Below are 23,936 nucleotides of genomic sequence, written 5' to 3'. Positions count from 1 at the left end.
TGAAATCTTTCAAATTATGTTGCCCAAGAAATTGGAGGCTCTCAGATTTCCAAAACCCAAAGATGATTCTCATATTCCTACACAGACTACTAATTTTGGTGCTGTTAAATTTAAAGCCTTTTAACTTTCCAAAATTGGGATGAGACTAGAGGTTATACATTTGGCATAAATTTTAAAAAATACTAATTTCAAATTTAAAATATACAATCGATGTTTCATTTTAGCATGGGGGCCAGAAACAGCTTCTGAAAATTTAAAAATGAGTTAATTTGAATTTTCAATATTTCTGAATAAAACTTGAATTAAATTGTGATATGTTTTCCACACAAGTATTACAACTAGATAAAGAAAAATCAATTAAATGATTCAAAAGCATTATATTTTCTTCAATTATTGATTTAAGAAAATGATACAAAGCTACATATTTGTATGTGAATTGCTAGGATTATCAGTTCATTTAAAGGGGACATTAGAGCCAGGTGTTTCAATCAATGGGATGATAATCAAGTGTGAGTGTGGTAGGTCCTGCTTTATTTAAACAACAGAGTTCTGGGTATTCATCATTAAACTCTAATCTTTACATCACAGATGTCTGGTAGTGTGTCATAGCTTGAACAAACAAGATTTTTGTGGATACCTGAAAAACAGTTGCTGATGCTCATCAGGCTGGAAAAGTTACAAAATTATTTCCCCAAAATTTGGAATCTTCCAATCCATTATCAGGCAGATCAGGTACAAATGGAGGTAACTCGGCACATTGGTACCTTCCCCAGGAGTGGTCAACCAACCAGATCACACCAAGACAAGGTATGAAATATTCTTTGAGGTCTCAAATAACTCCAGGGGAATGTCCAAGGAACTAAAGGCCTATTTTGCATTGGCAAATGCCAGTATTCATGAGACTACCATCACTGAACAATAATGGTGTGTGTGGCAGGGCTGCAAGGAGAAAGACACTACTCTCCAAAAAGAATATTTCTATCTGTCTACAGTTTGTGAAAGATCATGTGGATAAGCCTGAAGACTAATGGAAGAACCTTCTGTGGATGGATGAAACCAAAATAAAACTTTTTGGCTACAATGAAAAACATTACACTTGGTAAATGATAAAGACTGCAATCAAGCAGAAGAACCTTATACCATCCCATGGTGGTGGCAGGATCATAGTTTGGGCCCATTTTGCTGCCTTTGGACCAAGAGAAAGTTGCTATCATTAATGGAACTATGGATTCTGAATTGTACCAGAAAATTCTACAGGAACATGTCAGAGTCTGTGTCTGTGTGTGTCCATGAACTGAAACGCAAGAGAAAATGAGTAGCAACACAATGATCCACAATATTAAAACTCTACCAAAAAAAAAAAAAAAATTATTTATTTATTTATTTATTTATTTATTAAATTTTTATACCGCCCGCTCTCCCGAAGGACTTGGGGCGGTGAACAGCCAGAATTAAAAACACACAATACAAATATTAAAATACATTAAAACAAAATTAAATTATCTTAGGCTTCTCCAATTTAAAACCCCTTATCCATAAAATTCACCCAATTAAAAATTTTTAACCCAGCCCGGCTTGCTGAAATAAAAAAGTCTTCAGGGCCCGGCGGAAGGTCCGGAGGTCCGGGATTAGTCGTATCCCTGGGGGTAGCTCATTCCAGAGGGCGGGTGCCCCCACAGAGAAGGCTCTTCCCCGGGGGATCGCCAGCCGACATTGCCTGACCGACGGCACCCTGAGGAGACCCTCTCTGTGGGAGTGTGTTGGCCGGTGGGAGGTTATCGGAGGCAGAAGGTGGTCTCGTAAATAACCGGGTCCTAAGCCATGGAGCGCTTTGAAGATGAGAACCAACACCTTGAAGCGCACTCGGAAGACCACTGGAAGCCAATGCAGCTCGCGCAGGAGAGGTGTCACGTGGGAGCGCCATGTCGCCCCATAAGTACCCGCGCGGCCGCATTCTGCACCAGTTGGAGCCTCCGAGTGCTCCTCAAGGGGAGCCCCATGTAGAGAGCGTTGCAGTAGTCGAGGCGGGAAGTAACGAGGGCATGAGTGACCGTGCATAGGGAGTCCCGATCCAGAAAGGGGCGCAACTGGCGTATCAGGCGAACCTGATAGAAAGCCCCCCTGGCCACGGCCGTCATATGCTCTTCTAAAGACAGCCGTGCGTCCAGGAGGACACCCAAGTTACGCGCCCTCTCCGTGGGGGCCAATGTCTCGCCCCCAATAGTCAGCGATGGCACCAGCTTTGTGGTGAGATGGACTGCAAATTAAATAAGTAAATATTTAAAGCAAAAGAAAGTTAATGTTTTGGATGGTCAAGCGCAAGTCTTGATCTTAATCCAACACTCCTGCGCTGGGGGTGTTTCATAAGGAGAAATGGGCTAAAATCCGTGCAAGCTGATATGCAGGACTAATTAACATTTCTCAGAAACATTTAGTTGCAGTTATTGCTGCCCTAAGGCAGGCACAGCAGTTACTAAAAGTTCACATACTTTTACCATACACAAATATATAACTTTGGATCATTTTCTTTAATAAATAAGTGAACAAGTACAATGCTGCTTACTCAGTGCCTATATATCAATATGAGACAAGAGAGACAGATTTCTGTAACTAGTGTTTTTAGCCTATTTTGGGCCCTTTAATCTTGCCTTTCTGTTTGCATCTTAGCCCCCTTACTTGCCTTAACTTGTAACCTGATTTCCCTATTATTTTGACTCAATGAGATTAAGCTAGAAATATTTGCCCTTCTTTCTAATTCATTTTTATTCCGTCTTTCAAAAGCAACCTTTATTGTTATCCTGTCATCTTCCCACTGAGAGCAGTAATGAAAACTGCCTCCAGGATTTCCTTGTCTTTAAAAAAAGTCATAACCACAAAAACACCTGGATTTCTCATTGATTTTGGGGTTCTATTATTTTGCTCTCGCTTTTTGTATTGCCAGTGATGAAAGCCTGAAGGTATGTGTTTGTACATGCTAAGCTTACAGCAGCAAACTGTTTAACACGTTCTTGCATATCCAACTCTTATAAAAATTCAGCATTACTCACCCACACACATAAAAATATCCTTTCTCCAGCAGCAAAATCCTACTAATCTCTTTACAATAAAGCCGGAGGTTATCTTGAACGTACTTAGGAGGGGCAGTTTCTGCCACAGCTGGAACATCTCTTGAGAAGCAAACTATCAGGTAAGTTAACACACCATTTTCAAGAAAGAATCGGAGCTCATCCCTAAAAGAGAAAACCAAGGAAGAGGCTGGAATGAAGAAAATACGGTTCCAATGGACAACTGCTAAATGTTAAAATGCTAACAATGAGCAGAAGAAAAACTTACTGGAACAAGTAATCTCTGTCCTTATGGCGGCAACCAAAAAACAACCACGTTTCTCCTAACATATAATCTGGGTGCTTTTCTCTGAGCTTCTGCCTAAATAAAATAGCCAATTAAAAATAATACAATTATAAAATGTATTATGCATAGCTTCTATCAGAAAAGTTAAATTATTATTAGTTCCTGAAGGAGAAACAGATTATAAACCTAACATTTACAAAATATTTTTTTACCTACAAAGAGTAACACATCTAATTTTCTCCCAGAATTAATGTAAATTGTACGGAAGAATTATATGTGCACAGCATTATGAAGGATTCTGGATCCGAGACTCCCATTGCAATGAAATTACTGTTTTACACTTACAAGGCCCTCAATTATGGTAACAAGGTGTACACATTACAGCAAAACTTTAAACCTAGAATCTGAGAACAAATTGAAATTCTTGATCAATCAGTCCATTTACCAATAAATCCGTGCTAATCCCTAATTAAGGATCATTGTGCGTAAAAGTTTAAGTACTCATCAAATTGCATGTTTCAATGAATCTCTAAATGAAGAAAAGCTAACACAATAATAATAGCAATAGCACTTAGACTTATTATACTGCTTCACAGTGCTTTATATCCCTCTCTAAGATGATTACAGAGTCAGCATATTGCCCCCAACAATCTAGGTCCTCATTTTAGCAACCTCGGAAGGATGGAAGGTTGAGCCTGGTGAGAATCAAACTACTAAACTGCTGGCAGCCAGCAGTCAGCAGAAGTAGTCTGCAGTATTACATTCTAACCACTGTGTTACCTTGGCGCACAAGCTCTACCTGATATAAAATTAAACACAAAACCTTTCTGCAATTTTAAATAAACATATACTATTTAATGTAGTGATTTACAGATTCAGAATATTAAAAAAAGTGAATATGACAGTTTCATATTTGGGTATCCTTTCAGGTCAGTACTATGTAGCATTTCCTTGCAACTGTTACCAACTTGCAACTTTTTAAATATAGTTACCATACTTTTCAGAATATAAGATACACCTTTTTCCCCCCAAAAAGAGGGTGAAAATCTGGGTGTGTCTTATATTCCGAATGTAGCCCCGCCCAGCTTCTCAAATGGAGGTTTCAGTGGCTGAAAAAAGCCTCTGAAATGGAGCTTCAGAAAAAAAGCCTCAGAAACAAAGTTTCAGAGGCTTTTTTTCTGAAGCTCTGTTTCGGAGGCTTTCAGAGGCAGAAAAGAATTTTTTTCTGAAACAGAGTTTCAGAGGCAGAAAAAAAAGCTAGGCACAGAGCTCACAACCAATGAATCTGTTCCTAAAATTCACCTCTGGGAACAACTGATTGGGGGTATTCTAGGAGGCCGATCCAACCGCCAATCAGCTTTTTTCTTATTTTCCTCCCCAAAAACTAAGGTGCGTCTTATACTCCGGTGAGTCTTATACTCTGAAAAATACAGTAAGTGTCTATTTTTTCTTTTGGATTTTTCCCCCTATTCTTCCTTTAAGAACTCTTCTAGCTTAGAAATATTCTTAAGGCTCCTTCATGTACTGTATATTTGAGATTTCCCCACAAATATTCAGTAAAATTCAAGTCTGGGAACTGCAAATACAATTCACAAACCTTTATCTATCTAGACAATACTTTCCTCAGATTGCTGAAACTTGAGGAACAGGTGTAGCTAAGCATATATATTCAGATGTATTTACAATAATAGTAATATATTAAGTCAATTAAACACAATGCTGTAGTGTTTCAATTAAATAGGAGGGACTTTTAGACATATTTCTTGTAGATTAACATAGGTCCTAGACTCCTACCGTGTTTCCCCGAAAATAAGACAGGGTCTTATTTTCTTTTGGGCTTCAAAATAAGCACTTGGGCTTATTTTCGGGGAGATCTTACTTTTTAAAGTGCTACCGCTGGCCTCGCTCTCTCCATCATGCTGTCTGCTCCCCAGAAGCAGCAATGGAAGGGAAAGAGACTGAGGGAAACTTCCCACAACCCCCCCCCCCATCAGCTCCTTCTCCTTTCTGGGTTGGGGTAGCTCGCACCCACCGAGTCCATTAGGATTGGAAGTTCGATCACACCCCATGAAGGAGCCTCTATCAGCTGAGTCAGCACGGGCCGGGAGCTGCCTCTCATTCTGTCTCTCTGCGGAGGCTTCCCAGTGCAATGCTCTGCCACAGCTTCGGAGCAATCCTCCGCCTTCCCTGTGCAGGATTGTAAGGCTGGAGGCTTCGCCTTGCTCCGATCAGCAGGAAAATCCCCACCCTCCATTTTCCCTGCCGATCATTCTATCCTTGGGGAGCTCTGCACAGACACACATCCCAAAAATGCTCCCTCCGAAGCCTTCAGCTTTGCAATCCTGCGCAGAGAAGGCAGAGGTTTGCTCCGAAGCCATGGCAGAGCATTGCACTGGGAGGCCTCCGCAGAGAGACAGAATGAGAGGCAGCTCCCGGCCCTTGCTGGCTCAGCTGATCCGCAGGCCACAGTTAAGGTGCTGAGCTTCCATAAGGTGACTAGGGAAGGGAAGGGCTGCCTCCTGTGCTGCCCATGCCCACCCCTTCACTAGGGCTTATTTTTGGGGGAGGGCGTATATTTATGCCCACCCCAAAAATCAGGCTTGGCCTTATTTTCAGGACATGTTGAATTTTCAGGACATGACGATAGTTCTCCTATATGATATTTGTTCAGTTCGTTATCAGATCAGAATGGCCTTATAACCCTGAAATGCTTTCTGTTGTAACTAAATCAACATTTTACTCGTTTCATAGCTGCATATAATGTGCATTGGCTATTTCAATAATATGGAACAAATTAGTCCCAGCAGCTTGTTAAGCACTGACTTGCATTATAAACAGTAATGAGAGCCAATCTGTTGCCTCTCCATTTTCCAGGGCAGAGCCTGGCTATCTCAATTAATGTTATTCTACAAATTTATGACTCAGGTTTTTAAAAGAAGTCATTTGGCATGGCAACCATTCAATTTCATGCTCCACATACAGTTACTTTTCTAGAAAACTGTCCTTATTACTCTTCCCTATATTACAAAATAAAGAGTAAAGTCTGATGTGGTAAATTCATGTTAATTAAATGAATAAATTGCAATGTTTTTGGAATGAAAAAAGGGTCAAATATTGAACTTAGGATGTTCTGCACATCTATAGTTCAGCTTTGACAGTTATCGTCTTTAAGCACAACTGATGTGATGTTTAAAAAGCTGCAGCTCGCAACAACTAATAAAAGAACCTCTGACATACTGAAATGCAGTTAGTTGAAACCAGTCCAATGCAAGCAACTTTCCAAGCATTTTAGTCAGTGTATCTATAATTATAACGTATTTATCACAGGGAAGAAAACTAATATGAAGTTTTTATTCCCTAATTTGCATAAATTTCTCCTGAAATAACAATGTATGCAAACATATAACTTGAAGATTTCATTTGGTATGGCTGCAATCTATTAAACCAAGATGAACTGGAAATAAGATACTGGATTCTATTTTGCTTAATTAGCAACATTCTAGCCCATCCTGGCTTATCTCAAAAGGTCAGACCAAAATTCGTATTTGAAAGGCAACCTCTGGGAAAATTGAAGTGAAGAGGGGAAAAAACAGAGATATGATTAATTGGGAATAGTAGAGTTTAATTCAGATTGGCCTCCTTTTCACCATTCATTACCACATGAGAAGCATGGAATGAGACAGCATATATTTTTATACACTTTTTAAAAATATAATTTCATTAACCTTTAAAAACACTGCCATGTTAATTATTAATTTATGTTACTTCTTATAAATTAGAGTAAATAGCACAATAGCAATATATTACTTTAGCGTAAAAGTAGGTTTAAAAAGGAAGCTAAGTTGCTATAATAAAAACAGCTAGTGTAGCGAGAGAGGGAAAAAAGCAAACCCCCCCCCAAAAAAACCTCCCTATACTTTATTAATAGTGGCATGGGGGAGAATTTTTTTAAAAAGGAAAAAGATAACAAATAAAAAAAATCACTTGAAACCAACAGAATAAAAAACAAAAAGCAAGCGTGAACCTCTAGAACCTTAACATTATGCTCTCTAATAATACAGTCAGATTGGGTTGAAGATCTCATTCACAGAAGACATGACTCGTGAGACAAAGGACTCTTATCTCCATGGCACACAGAATCTGATTGTTCATCATCAGGTAAAGGTTTTCATAGTGTTGCCACTCGTCAACAGAAACTAGAAAATAGGTTGTGGGTGACAGACTGATATATTTAAAAGACTTGCCTATGCTGAAGAAAGCCAATAAACGGTGCAATTCCAGTTCCTGGACCAACCATAATAAAAGGAACAGATGGGTTGTCTGGTAGGTGAAAAAAATTGGATGGGCGAGACGTTATGTTGATCTAAAATGCAATTTAAATGTATTAAGATGAAACTGAAGAAAATGTACAAACCAATACCCCTCTCCTCCAGTAATTAGACATTATTGCTAAATTACTCACTTTAAAAAAAAAGGAAACACAGGAATGATTAAACTACGAAATAATTAATGATTTCCATTGAAAAGAAGTGAAATAAGATGACAGAAACTCAATTTCTAATAACAGAAATTGGTTTACCAAGTGCAGCATTTGTCTTTGACACTTTCTCCCACAGCATGGTATGACAGTTGCTTCTACATTTTGAACAGGACAATCTTGATAGATTGTTAAGAAGGTCACAGACAAAAGAACAGTAAAAGTCACAGGCCTCATTTCTATTAAAACATAGTTTCTATTAATGTAATAAATGAAAGGCTTGCGTCACTATAAGCATTTTTCATATAGCTGCAAAGACCCCTGCTGTTTCTTTAGCAAATAATTAATGTCATGAAATAATTTATTTTTTTAATGATTGCAATTACTCTTTTGGCCATAAAGCACTTCATATGGATGCAAGTTGATTCTTGTCATTAGAAGTGGTTTGTTTCCTTCAAATGAATTCTGAATTTTTTAGATTATTTATGTACTCGTCAACATAATTATTATTATGATCTTTTTTTACTTGATTTTCATTAAAGAAATTTTTGTAAAGTAAAAACAGTAAAATTTTAAGGCGAAAGAGTCAACAAAAAAAAATGGTTAGTAAATAAGAAAGTAATGAAAGAAAAAAGACAAAAGAAAAATGATATAAAGGAAAGGCAATCAATCTTCTGTACAGCAGTCATAAATACATTACATTTTATCCTCTTCTAAGATTACATCATGGCTCTTTCTAAACATCAAACTCATGAATCACATTTTTTTTTTCATTTTCAGCAAAACATCCATAAAGGATTTCTAGTCACTGACAAATCTAAACGTTGTGTTTTCCCTAACCAAGTAAGTCAATTTTGCCATCTCTGGAAATTCTGTCATCTTTATTAACTATTCCTCCATTGTGGGTATTTTAGAGTCTGTTCATCTTTGTTCAAATAACAATCTCATTGTGGATGCCATGTACAAAAACAATCTTCCGTAAGTCTTTTCTACTTATCTATTCATCCCAGTAAGAAAGATTCTGGTTTTAGTTGAATATTAATCTTTAACATTTTTTATTTAAACCTCAAATTTACTAGCTTTTTTTTACAAGTCGACTTAGCATGATAAAATAACTCTTCACATTTTCTACATTTCCAACATAGTTGAGGTACTTTTATACATTCTAAAAAGCTTTTCTGGTGTCACATACCAATAGTGTATCATTACGTGTACAAATTATCTTTTTAATTATAATAAAACATTTGTAATTTTAAAATTATAATACATTTCTCATCAACAATCCCAAAGCAGTGTACACTAATCATAAAATGATTATCAAAGATAGTTGTTACAATTAATTGTTACAGTCAATGTTTTATGATTTGGCTTCTATTTTCTTCCATCCTCATTTTCCCACCTCAGAAATAAATCTAAACTTCCTCCAGAATATTCCAACATTCTGGCCCTCAGCAATGGAAATTTTCCATTTTCAGAACCAATTCTGCTAGTAGAATAATATCTTTACATAGGACCCTAAATTATATTTTATAGCTGCTACCAGCAATCCATGAACCATTGTACTAAGAATGGAAGCAATTATTTTCTAAGATTCTGCCTTGCAAAACATAAGCTTTTTATCAAATGTTAATACCTGTGGAGAGAAGAATTCTTTGCTCTTCTGATTCACCTGAAGGATTGGGGCAACCAGATCAGCTAGCCAACCCGTACAGACCCCTATTCGCAGCTCACCTAGGTGGGATGGAAACTCCAGAATATTAAAGATGAAATGCATCTTTCCAGGATGAAACAAAGTCGAACTGCAATGAAATAGTCAAAGGAAAAACCAAATGTTCTATTGAATAATAATAAAGTATTTTGTCAAAGGCAAGGGTTAGTCTGGACAGTTACGCTGCTGTGTGCTTCTACCAGCCCCTTTTTATTCTCAGAATGATCATAAGATATTACTATTGTCCAATACTCCAGATAGGAATCTGAGGCTGAAAGCATGTGGCCAGTTACGACAGTTAATATAAAAGACAATTCCCAAAAGCTCTCTGATTATACTGTTCAGTTTCTCTGCATGATTTATCAGAATTCCAATGATTAGCCTTGCAGCAAGATGGCTGAGGAATCACAAACACACACCATTAAGGTGCTGCTACAGGCCAACAGCTTTGTAGTTCAAAGGCTTGAGAATTGACTTCAACTTGAATCAGTTTGAAACAGTGGTTTGCCTGGACAAATGAGCCACAACAAACCAAATAGGAACTTCCAAAACAGAGATGCCTATTCATTCTGCTGTTACTAGTGCTGAGAAACAAACCACAAGAAATCTAATGAAGTATATATGTGAATGACCTCCAGTCTTCAAATGCTAAGCTGGTACACTTCCAAAGATTTCAATTTAACTTCTGTTATCTTCTCCAACCATAAAAGGATTGGATCCATTTAAACGAATGGAAAACACTTTCAGTTCCCAATTAAAATGTAATTACATTACCTTGCAACTGAATAGGGTCTGGCTTGCAACTTTGGAAGATGTTCTGAAAAGGAAGAAACTTGTGAGTATAAAGGTTTAGCCTTGAATACACTTTCATCTATTTACAAAAGCAAAATAATAATGGAATCATCTAATAATTATGTATTTAAATAAAACTTAAAGCATTCTGAAGTATTCTGTATATTGTATTCTGATTGCAATTTTTATAAAATTCTTATATTGAAGTCCAATAATACTACCATCATAGCTACCTTCATCTTTAAGCTTGATTTATACTCATACAGTTGGACAGGCTTTTGGTTGCTAGATTGGGGAGATGGTTAATTCGGTTTAAGAGAGAGGTGGTATCAACACTATGAAAGAAACAGTGATATCTGCCCTCCTCAATAGGTACTACTTGATTTAGCCATTGGGACAACTACTGGCCGCTCTCCAATATTCTATGGTGGGCAGAGGGGTCTGTAGAACAGTCGTCAAGGAGAAAACAAGTGTGCTGTAAATTTATTTTCTGTATGTATCATAACCCTGAATATGTATGGTATGAAAGGAGAGAATTTGTATTGCAAAAATACAATGTCCTGCAGACGTCTTTGGCAATAGGTGTCTGGTTACAGAGGGATGGTTCTAAAGCAAATGATTTATCTGGATCATTTACAGTCAGCATAGAAATGGTTTTGTTATAATGGTGGATGATTTTTCTCAAGACCTGTATGGAGAGCGTTCAGCTTTCCTGATCTCTTTAGATCTTTTGGCAGCATTCTGTATCATTAATAAGGCAATTCAAAAGTATTCTTGAGTTGTCATCTTACATACTGCCAACTAACTTCTGGACTATCTAAAAGTATTGGGATTTGGTAGAACTGGTAGTTCCAGACTAAGTAAATGGCAATTCCAGCTAAGAATATGTGTGAGGAAATAATAGTTATGCCTATAATTATTCCATTATGGTGCTTGATCCTCCCTTCCATATTATTTAATATCTATATAAAACCAGTCATTTGCCCCATTCAGTTCCTCAAGAAGGGTATGCTGAAGATTCCCATGTGTTATGAACTGCGTGGAGCCTATCAATGCACTTTCTTATGACTGCCAATAGACTCTGAGCATAAAAACTTCTCTTAACATCTTGCCTTTCAAAAGGCAGCGAAGACCTTATTTTTCTGAGCGCTGAAGTAGAAAGGCTATTAATTAGTTAGACTATTAATTTTGTTACTCTCTGTTTTGATTGTAATCCCCTATGAGTGCAGGTGGTCTATAAGTCAATAAATAAATAAACATTACAAAATAAATATAGGATGAGGCTTGACAGGAATTGGCCTAATTCACTCACTAAATTTATGACAGAAACAAGACTGAAACACGGATTTTATAATTCATAGCCCATAACTTAGTTATTGTTCTACATGTACAACTTAATATGCAATATATATAACTCATACAGTAAGACAAGTCATAGTGTGAAATGTATTAGGGTAATTTAGCTAAGCTTTTTTGGAAAGTGGGCAGCATATCAACTTCCAAATACATAAATTTTTAGTATCTTGTTTTCTCTTATTTTTTTATTTTTTATTTTAATTTGATTTATATGCCGCCCTTCTCCGGAGACTCAGGGCGGCTTACAGTGCGTTAAGCAATAGCCTTCATACTTTTGTATATTTATACAAAGTCAGCTTATTGCCCCCACAAACTGGGTCCTCATTTAACCTACCTTAGAAAGGATGGAAGGCTGAGTCGACCTTGAGCCTTGGAGAGATTCGAACCAGCAGTAAATTGCAGGCAGCTGTGTTAATAACAGGGTGCTTTAAACCACTGTAGTACCAAGGCTCTTGGTTCTCTAATTGAAACATCCCATAAAACGACTCACCAATCAAAAGACTAAGTGGGGGCTTGCAAGTTGGGAAAACCCGGAGCAAATCTAATAAAGTAACACTAGGATCCCTTATAAAAGAGTTATAATCCGAGGATCCTTGTTTGCTACACAATTCTTGAAGTCTTCTTTTTTCACTAATGTCAGTGGTATAGTTTACCAAAGAGCGCAGAAATGCCTAATAAATGAATAAACAAACAAACAAATAATTCAGAATTGACCATGAGTTAACAAAACTAACCTACACTTTAAAAAAATAGTCCTCCTACTCTATTTCATAAAGTTAGTCATAATGAGTGGATCCCCAAACCAAAAGCAAATAGATATGAATTGTGTTTGAAGCAATGTTTAACACTAACAAATTACATTAAAACTATAGAATTGCATAAAAATAAATGAAAAATAAATGCAACAATTTAATATGCAGTGTTTTTATAAACATATAAAATGTAAACAAGTTGAGAAACACTGCCAGTAAATAGAAGTCTCCATAGATTGTTAGGTGATGACATCTAGTGGATTATATTGAAAAATATTCCAATATGTTCATCTGCAAACATACAATTTTGAACACTAGGTATTCAGACTCAGCTTGTTTAATTGAAAATTAATATTATATGCACACACAAGAGCAGCCTTATTCAAACATGCTGTTAATTATTACTATAAGCTCCACAATAGTGATTTTATTCATTGCAAATAAGAGACAAGTCTTCAGTAAATATTCATAGAAAATTTTCCTGATCCTGAAGTGGTATAAAATTATTTCACTTAGTATATGCAACTGTTTATACATTTACTGTATTGCCCATCAAATATAAAAAAAAGAGAAAGAATGATGATGCATTTTTCTCAACATCAGGCAGTAATCAGTTTGGCTAGACGGTTAAGTAAGCAACACATCAGTTGCTTAAAGACATTTAATTTGAAGTAGCAGACAGTACAATTGCAACATGAGAGACAAACTAAAATGGCATTTGGTCTAGACTCAAAGTGTGTCAAGAATTACACTTAATGACTATATGAAAAAATAAATGGGAAAAATACCTTTTTGGGAACTGCTCTGATTTCCAGACACCATGTAAACATAAATTTAACAGTACTGTTATCTGGTATATACTGTGGCAATGTTGCTCCTATTTTAAAAGAATAATATAAAACAGTGACCATATAGAAAAAGCTTCATATTCTATATAATTACTTGGAAAGAAATCTAAAAGGGATCCCAACTCCTTTGGTTCAGGTAGTACCCGTGTTTCCCCGAAAATAAGACTGGGTCCTATTTTAATTTTTTCTCCAAGAGACACATTAGGTCTTATTTTCCAGTTAGGTCTTATTTTTGGGGAGATACGGTTCTAAATGCGTCCGTCTGGCTGATGATCTTAACTGGGGCTACTTTTTGGGGTAGGGCTTATATTACGACATCCTGAAAAACCAAGCTAAGGCTTGTTTTCTAGTTGGGTCCTCTTTTCGGGGAAACACAGTATATAGCAAGCCCTGGGATATAATTTGCCCATATATTCTGAGGACTGCACTGAGCAGGCTTGTAACTGGCAAGCCCAAAATGCTTAAGCGGACAATCCTGGAGGGTAAACAGAAACCCCTCCCTGAAAAAACTTCCTCAAGTCCCACATGTAGAAGGATTCTTGGCATAAATGTTAAAACTTAACAAGATCAATTGCAGATAGTTTGCACCCAGTGATGTCCATTTGTATCTAAATATCAGACTAAAAGGAGCTTTTATAGCAGATTTTACGGGTATCCAATGAAAGAGATCAATGGGAAGTTCTATGTCTGAGTCGAAATCCATTTGTATTACAGCTGGATAAAAGTTCTTAAGAATGCTTCTTTTCAGAAGGGATCTTAGATTGTAAAGTTCTGGAGGGAAAGAAATCCCCCCCCCAAGTAATTTCCTGGAATGATATTCCCCAACTTGGAATGCTCCAACATTGCTGCGATACCCTGTTTCCCCGAAAATTTATTTTCCCAACCGGAAAATAAGTCCTAGCATGATTTTTCAGGACGCTCATAATATAAGCCCTGCCCCCCCCAAATAAGCCCCAATTAAGATTGTCAGCCAGATGGATGCATTTAGTACCGTATTTCCCCAAAAATAAGACCTAACCAGAATAAACCCTAATGCATCTTTTGGAGCAAAAATTAATATAAGACCCGGTCTTATTTTCAGGGAAACATGGTACCATCCCCCCAAATTCCAGTCATCAAGGAATTCTGAGAGTCAAAATTGCAAAATAGTTCAATGGCACCAAGTTGAGCAAGGAGATTGAGATAATTTCCTTTCTGGATTAACTATTTTGACTAATACTGAGATGCAGAACAGTAATTTAGTATACACCCCAAAACAGAGCCCAGATTTCAGTTATGAAAGAATTATATTTCTTTTATTCAGCAATGGCAGGATAAGAGGACAACTTCTTATGAATCAGAGATAAACTGAAATTGTCACAAGGGTGTTTCTATGTTCCCCCACATTTATACTAGAGCAAGGCAATTTTATGTAAATTGATCTATTTCTGAGAGGATGTTTTTGATAAAAGTTTGCAGTGAACCTACATTTATTCAGAATAAGGAGTTTCACAAAGAGCTCCTAAAGGATCCAGATAAATTCAACAAAAATAAGATTAAGCTTATAAATTGAAGCCTATGTAATATGGAATAAATCTATAATTTGGATAACAGTGTATACATGTGAGTATATGAACATAGGACTAAGCTATAAATAAACCTAATAGAGCAAAAATAATGCAATGATTCACACAACCATTTGGGGCGGGACCGAAACCACAACCTCTAGTCATCTGCTGATGGCATTTGAACTAGTATGCATTGTTGTAAACAAAAAAAGCATAAAAAGTGTGGTTTATTTTAATTACAGAAATTAAGAAATCAAAGAAATTAAAAGACACCGTCCCCAGACAAAAATAATAATATAATTCATGAGATCACACTACTTTTCAAAAGGTAGCATCATATGCCATGTAATACTGACATACAACTTACCTCTTTTTTTAGTGCCTTCCTTAACTCGTATGCAAACAAAATGATCTTTTTTTCCCAAGAGTCCCAAAATATCAAGAAGTTCATCCACCTCCAACACATTATTGGGACAAATTATATTAAAGTCATCTCCAGGCTGGTAGTTAAATGTTGTTTCCTGTATTCAAATTATTATTATTATGGTTGGTTGCACAGTCAGCCAGATATTTAGACTAGATTTGACATTTTTATTAATTTATTGAGTCCTTCCTAGGGACCTGAGATAGTTATAATTATTACTGGAATACAAACAACAACAATAATCACATAATTGGTGTTGTTTGTAATCCTATGCATTTGGAATATAGATGTTATGGTGGAATAATGAGTGATTTTTAAAATATTGAATGACAACATTTACTAAGAGATAATAAACACAGGGTGCGAAGAAATGTTATTTATGCTTAAATGAATTAAAGGGAAAATTTAACAGGAATATGAAATGAGACTAGTATTGTTTGAAGTTGGAAGATTAGAATTCTACGTACTATTTGTATTATTATTAATGTAAAAAAAAGACCTGACCCAATCAATGTACTGTCCACAAAACATATATGTTTATATTGGAAAAAATAAAAAAACTTAATATAAAACAACAACAACAACAATCACATGTTTCCTGAATCAGTGTTCTTTGAAAATTTGAGTTTCAGCAAATCTAGGAATTATCCAAGTAACATCATAAGATGTAACATGTTACTTATGGGACTGTTTCTCCCTAATTGTTTTTACTCATTCTACCTGATCTGTGTAATTGTATATGGGAATGACCTTCAGACTTTGGGCAGCAAGATTCAATCAAGGGAACAGTCAGATAAAAGGCAACTTACCCCACAGCAGGAATGTGGGTGGGGCAAAAAGGTCAAGAGACCCTCCCTTGTTTTCAGGCTATAAATAGGTTGGGCATGGGGAGAGCAAGAGTAGCATCTTCAGACTTAAAAGATTCTGTTAATTATAACTTTATCCTAAAATAGAATAGCTCATCTGGTCAGGCTTCTTGTCTGGTTTAACCAATCTTGCAAATATTGTATATATTACGTATTTTGTTTTTTATTTGTTTTATTGTAGCCTAGTCCTGTAAAAGTGAGATGGGAGACTATATAAATTTTATGAATCAATAATAAATAAATAAATAATTGTGCCCAACAAGATTTTTTTTAGATCCATGCTTCTTATATAGCTGAAATATTTAGTTCTCTTAAACATCTGTATGCGCCAATAACAATAGAGATGATTTTGCAGGCTCCTCTTATCTCATAAATACTGAAACTTGTCTTCTATTTTTCTAACTTATTCTGCTATCTGATGCACCTGCACCAATATTTATATTACCATTTAGAAGCAAATTGTTCACCCACATTCATTCAAATTTTTTATTATTCTTTGCATAAATCTCAACTGATCCTGATTTGTTGTATATACCAAAGCCGAAGTTATACTTTTGTTATCAAACTTTTTTTAAACAAAAACAAATTTTCCCTATCTTTTAAAACATTTCCTACCATAAAGTCTCTATTAACCTTAAATAAGAGAGCTAACCCTGTTGACTCATTAATGCCTTCCCCAAAAATTATTTTCCAAAGTATTTATTCTTAATCTTTTCTATGTGTTTCCTGTAACATAATCACAGATGGATTGAAGGATCAGAATGATAACCAGAATTACATTGAGTGTTTATCAGAGAAGTAGTTTATTGTTATTTTACCTATTTACAAAAATTTCACCAAATTAATTGCACTCACTACAAAACATCTTTAGATAAGCCCTCCAAGGGATGGGATGGGGTGGGGTGCTGATCTGCTCTGTCACTTCCTCCCCTTCAGCAATTCCAGGCTAGCATCTCTAAACCTCTTCCTCCACTTCAGCTGCAGATTCCACATCTGGAATATTTACGGATTCTAACTCTTTTTATTGGATTGTCCAAATTAAGTATTACATTTCTGTTGTTCCTGTCTTGTTTACCTTTCCTACAAAATAAATCTATCAACAGAGAAGCCTTAGCCAATACATTTGTGATTAAATTCATGTCAGCATTAAGAAGCGTTTTCTGACTAGCCTCACTCCCTTTTGTTTTACTCTCTATACCATTTTCCTTATCTTTTCACAGCTTGCTTCTCCATTTACCCACCTACACTCACTTCCAAGAGAAATTAATTAGATCCTCTAATATGTATCTAGTTTAGAGAAGTTCTATATTGAGGTTGAGCTCCTCCTACCCATCTTACTTGTCCTTATTTTAATTTCTAAACTTCATCATTTTCTGGGATTTGTTTTACTTATTACCTAACCAATACGAAACAATATCAAATTCCATAACTATCAAAAAGGCTTTTAGAATACTTCTTTTACATGTATACACACAAGTGAGGAAACCCTACATTAGTTAAATAAAGATTTAGTTGCCCAGTGAACACTGAATGCCAACTATCTAATATTTAGAGCCAGTAGAGAAAGCAGTTGGCTAGCTGAAGCTTTGATCAGGAATATTTCACATTGAAATATTCAGTTCTAAGTTTATCAGTATCAGTTGAAGTAATTAAAAACATCCCTCAACTTACAGAAATATCCAGTTCAATCAGCAATGTTTTTTTAACTGCATCATCCCTAGTAAGTTGAATAGCCTTGGTGATAGGAACACGAAAAATTGAGTTCTCCGAAATATAAGGTAGGCTAGCATCCTGCAAATAAAGTGACACAAGTTTAATTCAAAGGACTAACTACAAGAAATAATTGCATGTTTGATATTTACATTCAATTAACAATCCACCCAAATAAAGCCCTTTTAGGGCCATACACATTTCAACGCCGAAGATTCACATTTAACATCACTCTCATTTTCACATGACATCCATGTTTTTTAAGCCCCTTCCTATGTTAGAATACTAACATTAAAGGAGCAAGGGCCAAACAGCTTTTAATGGATGGTAGAACAAGGATCTTAGCACAATTTCCCCACTCTAAGGACAACCTCTCATTCTGACCTAGACTTTGCTGAATTCTAGTCCTTACTTTATAGGGATTGCAAGAAAAAAACTTAATTATCAAAGACCTAATGAAAACTGAGTAAGATAGGGTGCTTGTTGAAGAATTCATGCTAACATCCATGTTTTCCTCATTTGTTTTATCAGCTACTCAATTAAAATAATTTTAAAGACAGAATTGTAAAGACTTTTCTATGTTTAACATGAATTCTAAAGCAAAATTCCAGATTCCAGATTCTGAAGTTTATAGCTATAAACATCTTTAATATGGGAGACTCTACCTGAGCACAGCTTTCTTCAAACTGCACCTCTAGGTATTCTGGTGGCAAAGCAGGAATATTAAGAGTTGCATTTGAGAGGGGAGACCCTGAGAAAGAAAGTGAAGGTTGAGTGTTTTCAGTAGGAAGTTCAGAGTTAATATTTTCTTTTGATGAAAGATTATTTTCCACACCGGAATCTTCAGTTTTCAAGCGTTCTGCTTGGGGACTTATACAGAGATTAGAAAACTTGTTAGCACAAAAAGATGTATTTTTTTCTTCTTTTCTAGATGCAAACTCTTGATTAAGTGCAACCCAAAGTCCAGCAATCCATGGTTCAACCACCAGCTCCAACCTGAAACAAAGTAAAGAGAGTAAATAAATGAAAAGATTAGGGTAAAATCATCTCTTTTGACTTAGTCTTGACTTGTGGGTGACTTCATGTTCATGTTCATGTAATTTTCTTGCCAATGGAAATGATTTGTCCCTGCTCAGAAGATAAGCAGAGTTGATCATGGTTGCTACTTGGATGAAGACCATGCTGGAATTTTAGGCTGAAGGAAAACAGTAATAATCCACTTCCATTCTGTTGCTCAGAAAACAATTTATAGACATGCCTCCAGAGACACCAGGATTAGGGACTTGAAAGAGACTTGAGTTTAAATTACATAGACCAATAGGTATTACAGGTAGTCCTTGACTTATAGCTATTTAATGATGGTTTGGAATTATGGTGGCTTCAGAAAAATGACTTTGCGACTGATCCTTGATAATACAATCATCGCACCACCCATGTGGCCACATGATCACAATTCAGATGTGCTTGGCAACTGGCCTGAATTGACAATGGTTGCAGAGTCTTATGGTCACATTATTGCAAATTCCCACCAGCTTCTGATAAGCAAAGTCAAATGCCACAATAAAAAACATACTTTTTGGAAATCCTTATATGAGCATTTTCACAAAGAAAGATATAAGAACTTACTTTTGCAAAGAAAACAAAACTTAACCTTCCTCTTTTTCTCTAAAAACTCATCCAAACTTCACCTTTATGAACTCAAGATGATACAAATCTTTCCTGGAATTTATATAGAAGCAAGGTAAACGATAAAGATGACAGCTGACCTTGAGTTCTTGGTATTATTTCTGCTCAACAATTGTCCTGTTTTAGGCCTTACATTCACACTCACACAGTTACTAAGTGAGGAAAACAATTTACTCAAGGCTCATCATATAATAGCTGATAAGAATAGAAATGTAAATCAATAAACTACCTTGGGGAAAAAAAACTTGCCATAGTGATTTTGGGTGGTTTCACTTTTAATAGGACTGTGCAGAAAAGTAGTTGAAATACAGTCCAAAGTTCAGAGATGCAAATCAGGTTGATCAGCCAATCCAAGGCTAGAGTTTCACAAGCAGGGTTCACAGGAATGACATGTCACAGCAGAAAATCAAATGGAGAAACATGGCTCATGGCTTCCTCTTAAATCAGCCTTGCAGCCAGTTGTCTTCAATCAAGTTACTCCCTTGTTTGGCAAGGAGTCTCACTGAACATTTTTCTTCTGCTCTCCACTCTGTTTGCCAGATACTAGGGCTTGGAGGCCTTACATTATCATCTGGTTGCTCCAGCTATTCTGATAGTGCCTATATCTAATCAGTTTCAGGTGATTCCTGGCTTGGTGTCTCTTGAGGCTGACATTTCACTGGTTCAGCTGGAGCAACTTCTTCAGAGTCATAATTTGAGTTATGACCCATGACAGTAGTTTTGCCAATAAGCAAAAGAACCAATGCGTTGTCTCAACTGAGATGAGGGAATCTCTGCAGCTTTAACTTGTGCTACCATAATTGTCCCAAGACTAGCATAGCCAGCATGAAGCCAAGTCAACTCTAGCCAAATTCCTGACATAATTTTCTTGGCTTTTAAACCTTTTGTGTCCCCACCCCCCAATTTGTTGTTATGGGACCAGCATCATTGTGTTGAGTAAAAACAGTATTTCATATTCATATCTAAATATGTTGGGAAGAAATTAAAATAAAACTTATCTGAAAGAAATTAGATTCTTACCCTACAGCGTCATCAGCCAAACCCACTTCACAAAACCGTTGAGCCCCAAGTTCCAGAAATCGTTTGTCTATTATTTTCCCACCATTGCAGAAGAATGTGAATTCAGAGTCTCCAAGACCTGAGAAAATCAAACTAAGGATTAAACTCACCATCAGATACCCAGATCATGTAAATAGACAAAGAATTCCAAAATGTATTTAAAATTATACGCAAGCATTAGAAAAACAAAAAACAAACAAGAAACAACCCATCTCTATATCCTCCCTCCCAAAATCCTAGAATGAGTCATCATAACATCTATATTCTAGTACACTTCTCTGTAAAAATTGTACTGGGGAATTCTAGGTCAACATTCCTCAACTAGCTTAGACCTAGATTCCAATACTCATCATTTCTGGTCAATACCGCTCCAACACTATGATGTATGATTGGCTGAAATATATCTTTTGCTATCTGTTTATAGAAATTCAATCATTTGAGTAACAGCTGTGAGCACAAACCAAATAATTTTCTACAGCCTCTCCTTATGGAACAGCTTCAGTTTCTTCCAGTTTCTTTTGATCTCCATAGAAATCAAATTAGTATATATTCCAGATAATAGGACAACTTCTAGGCAAAAGACTAAATGAATTCCATACTCCAACCAACCAGAAAGAACTTCAGAAATGGCGAGTTCCTTTTGGAATAAGATAGATCATCATTCTCTCCTGGTTGGTGAAGGCCAGCTGAGGGGTAACGTGCAGTTGGATCACTCACTTATCCTTGGTCACCATGCATGCAGGGAACTGTAATGTGCTTTACTTGCGGCTGCCCTTGAAGGCTATATGTAAACTGCAAATGGTACATGATGCAGCAGCATGGGCAGTACTGGGAAAACCTTTCCTCATGACCTGCATTGGTTTCCATTTAGTTTCCATGTGCAATTCAAAGTGTGGGTTATTACCTATAAAACCTTTCGTGGCATTGCCTGTCTTAAGGATTACTATCTCCAGGGCAGTACAGTTAGACCAAGCTGGCATGCTCTGAGTCTCATTGATCAAACACTATCATCTAATGGAACCCAGGAATAAGGGCTTCTCTATTGTTGTACCTGCCCTCTGGAAAAGTATTCCACCGCTCAAGATTTATCTTGTCTTTATCTATCTTGTCTTTGTCCAAATGGTCCTTAAAAATGATATAAAATTGTCTTTCAAAAAAGACTTGCTTTCATTCCCAAGCAGGCCTTGGGATAGAGCAGATGGGTGTGGAATACTATGGAAATATGTATGTTTAATTGTGTGCTTTATCGCTCTATCCAGACATAATTGTCCTTTTTTCATTTTATTGTTTTCTACTATTGTTAATGTTGTCCTATGCCCAGAGTCACGAGGGAGTTGGACAGCTTTATAAATTTGATGAATAAATAGATAAGTTATATTGAGTTAGCTAACTAAAAAGAAACAGAAGTCCTAATGAAAATAATTAAAACAGTTGGCTTGAGTGACAGATAACTGAATTGGGGCTCTGCAGTATGGAAGAATTGTGTTCACTCTTCGTTAGTTACTTGATATCCAAGGTATTTCTGCGGGGGTAGGTAATAATGGAGGAATTATTGAACATTTAAATTGCCCAAACAATAAAGTGATCTGGGGTGAATCTAATCCTAATAGAAGAGGAATTAAGGGGATGAAAGGAATCAGTTTTCAATCTCAGATGAGCAATAGAATCTATCCAGAGATAAATGACATTGCTTCAGTAAATTACTGTTCAGTGCTCAGAGATTGAAGGAATTTCACACACAAGTTAAGGAAATAGTTGAATTAATTGTATCATTTATAAACTTTGCATGACATGTGATAATACATTTGGGAGCAGCCCAGAGTTGCCTGAAAGATGGGTGGCAGTATAAATATTTTAAATAAAATAAATGTTTTATAATTTGCACAGAAAAAAATGTCCTTTGGAAATATCATGCTGTTCTTTCACTATTTAAAGTATTATTTATAAAAGCCATTTTTCTGTCATTCTTTAAGAGAACACAGATGACACTGCTTCAAGTTTTGTTGGATTTGGTTTGTTATTTACAGGCTTTTAAATTGTATTTGATTTTTTATCTCTAAGATTTATTTTATGTCATCTATAGTTTCTTTATGACTATTTTATTTAGAATTTTTAAAATCTACTTTTCAGGCAAAAATAGATGGAAGAAGTATAGCACCCTACCCCCATCCAGATCTGGGGCTGAGAACTGAAGAAAGTGTTGACCAAAGAAAAATGCACTTCTGGCTCAACACAAATAGACCCAGAATGGGTACCTCCTCTATATACATTCTTATCAGCAGGGCCAAATTGATTAAGAGGAATGGAAGACTACTGATGACCTTTTAGGAATTGATATTATGTAAGGAGGTTAAGTTGTAAAAATCCTATAATGGCTCTACTGTTCCAGAATCAAGTGCAAGTAGAGAAAGAATTTAATCTACTCCACAAGTAAGATTTATACTTAGCTCATATTTTTTTCCTTCTTCATGAGAACAATAATGTATAAGTCATTTACCTAGCAGTCCATATCGTATATGAGATAAGTGATCAGATGGCAAACTTTTGTCATTAATTTCCTTTATAAACTTGATTGCAGTATCTGGAGGTTCTCCTGTACCAGTAGTAGAAGTAACAATAACCACAGGATCCTTTTCCTTATCCAAGTTATACTATAAATCAAAAGGAAAATACATTATTAAAACACTGAGCACAACATCAAAATAACTCTGTGCCATCTGTACATACACTAATAAATTTATATCAACCAACTTTAAGGCATATTGATTGGAGAATTCTGGGAGTTGAAGTCTACACATCTTAAAAGTCGCCAGTGTTGAGAAACACCGCTCTAGCTTTATGACAAAAGCCCGAACAGTACAAAAATATTCAGAAATCTACCATATGAATTACTAAACTCTTTAGAGTCAATATTCAGTGATTCAACACATTCTTATAATTTATAAGACTACTATAGCATAACATAGTCTGGAAAAAATAGATTAAGAGCTGTACCATCAACAGAAAAAAATAACAAAATAAAAAACAAAAAATAATAAACATAATAAACATGAAAGAGCCGAGGTGGTGCAGTGGTTAGAGTGCAGTACTGCAGCTACTTCAGCTGACTGCTAGTTCAGCAGATCAGTGGATCAAATCTCACCGGCTCAAGGTTGATTCAGCCTTCCATCCTTTTGAGGTGGGTAAAATGAGGACCCAGATTGTTGGGGGCAATATGCTATTTAGTATACTGTCTTTGGTGTAAGCCGCCCAGAGTCCTCGGAGAGTGGGCGACATAGAAATATGACTAATAAATCATCATCATCATCATCATCATCATCATCATCATCGCAACCTCAATGGAACAACTACATGAATCAT

The 23,936-nt window shown here is 36.1% G+C and overlaps 1 protein-coding gene across 1 annotated transcript in view; it reads right to left on the bottom strand.

Annotated features, from left to right (window-relative positions):
* The window catches only part of MTRR (5-methyltetrahydrofolate-homocysteine methyltransferase reductase), a 33,510-nt gene that overhangs the window by 6,257 nt on the left and 3,317 nt on the right, over positions 1–23,936 (bottom strand). The window contains exons 3-14 of the mRNA XM_070939124.1: positions 23,074–23,227; positions 20,538–20,655; positions 18,497–18,827; positions 17,793–17,912; positions 15,199–15,352; positions 13,225–13,313; positions 12,175–12,355; positions 10,311–10,353; positions 9,462–9,627; positions 7,592–7,714; positions 3,334–3,422; positions 3,048–3,230 (exon numbers count right to left, since the gene is read on the bottom strand). Of these exons, the coding sequence (XP_070795225.1) occupies positions 3,048–3,230; positions 3,334–3,422; positions 7,592–7,714; positions 9,462–9,627; positions 10,311–10,353; positions 12,175–12,355; positions 13,225–13,313; positions 15,199–15,352; positions 17,793–17,912; positions 18,497–18,827; positions 20,538–20,655; positions 23,074–23,227 (1,751 nt within the window). The remainder of the gene's footprint in view (positions 1–3,047; positions 3,231–3,333; positions 3,423–7,591; positions 7,715–9,461; positions 9,628–10,310; positions 10,354–12,174; positions 12,356–13,224; positions 13,314–15,198; positions 15,353–17,792; positions 17,913–18,496; positions 18,828–20,537; positions 20,656–23,073; positions 23,228–23,936) is intronic.

This window comes from Pituophis catenifer, unplaced genomic scaffold (assembly GCF_029215685.1).
Source record: "Pituophis catenifer annectens isolate HBS135680 unplaced genomic scaffold, rPitCat1.0.hap2 SCAF_3, whole genome shotgun sequence".
NCBI classification, from domain to species: domain Eukaryota; kingdom Metazoa; phylum Chordata; class Lepidosauria; order Squamata; family Colubridae; genus Pituophis; species Pituophis catenifer.
This window is presented reverse-complemented; position numbering and strand designations above follow the sequence as displayed.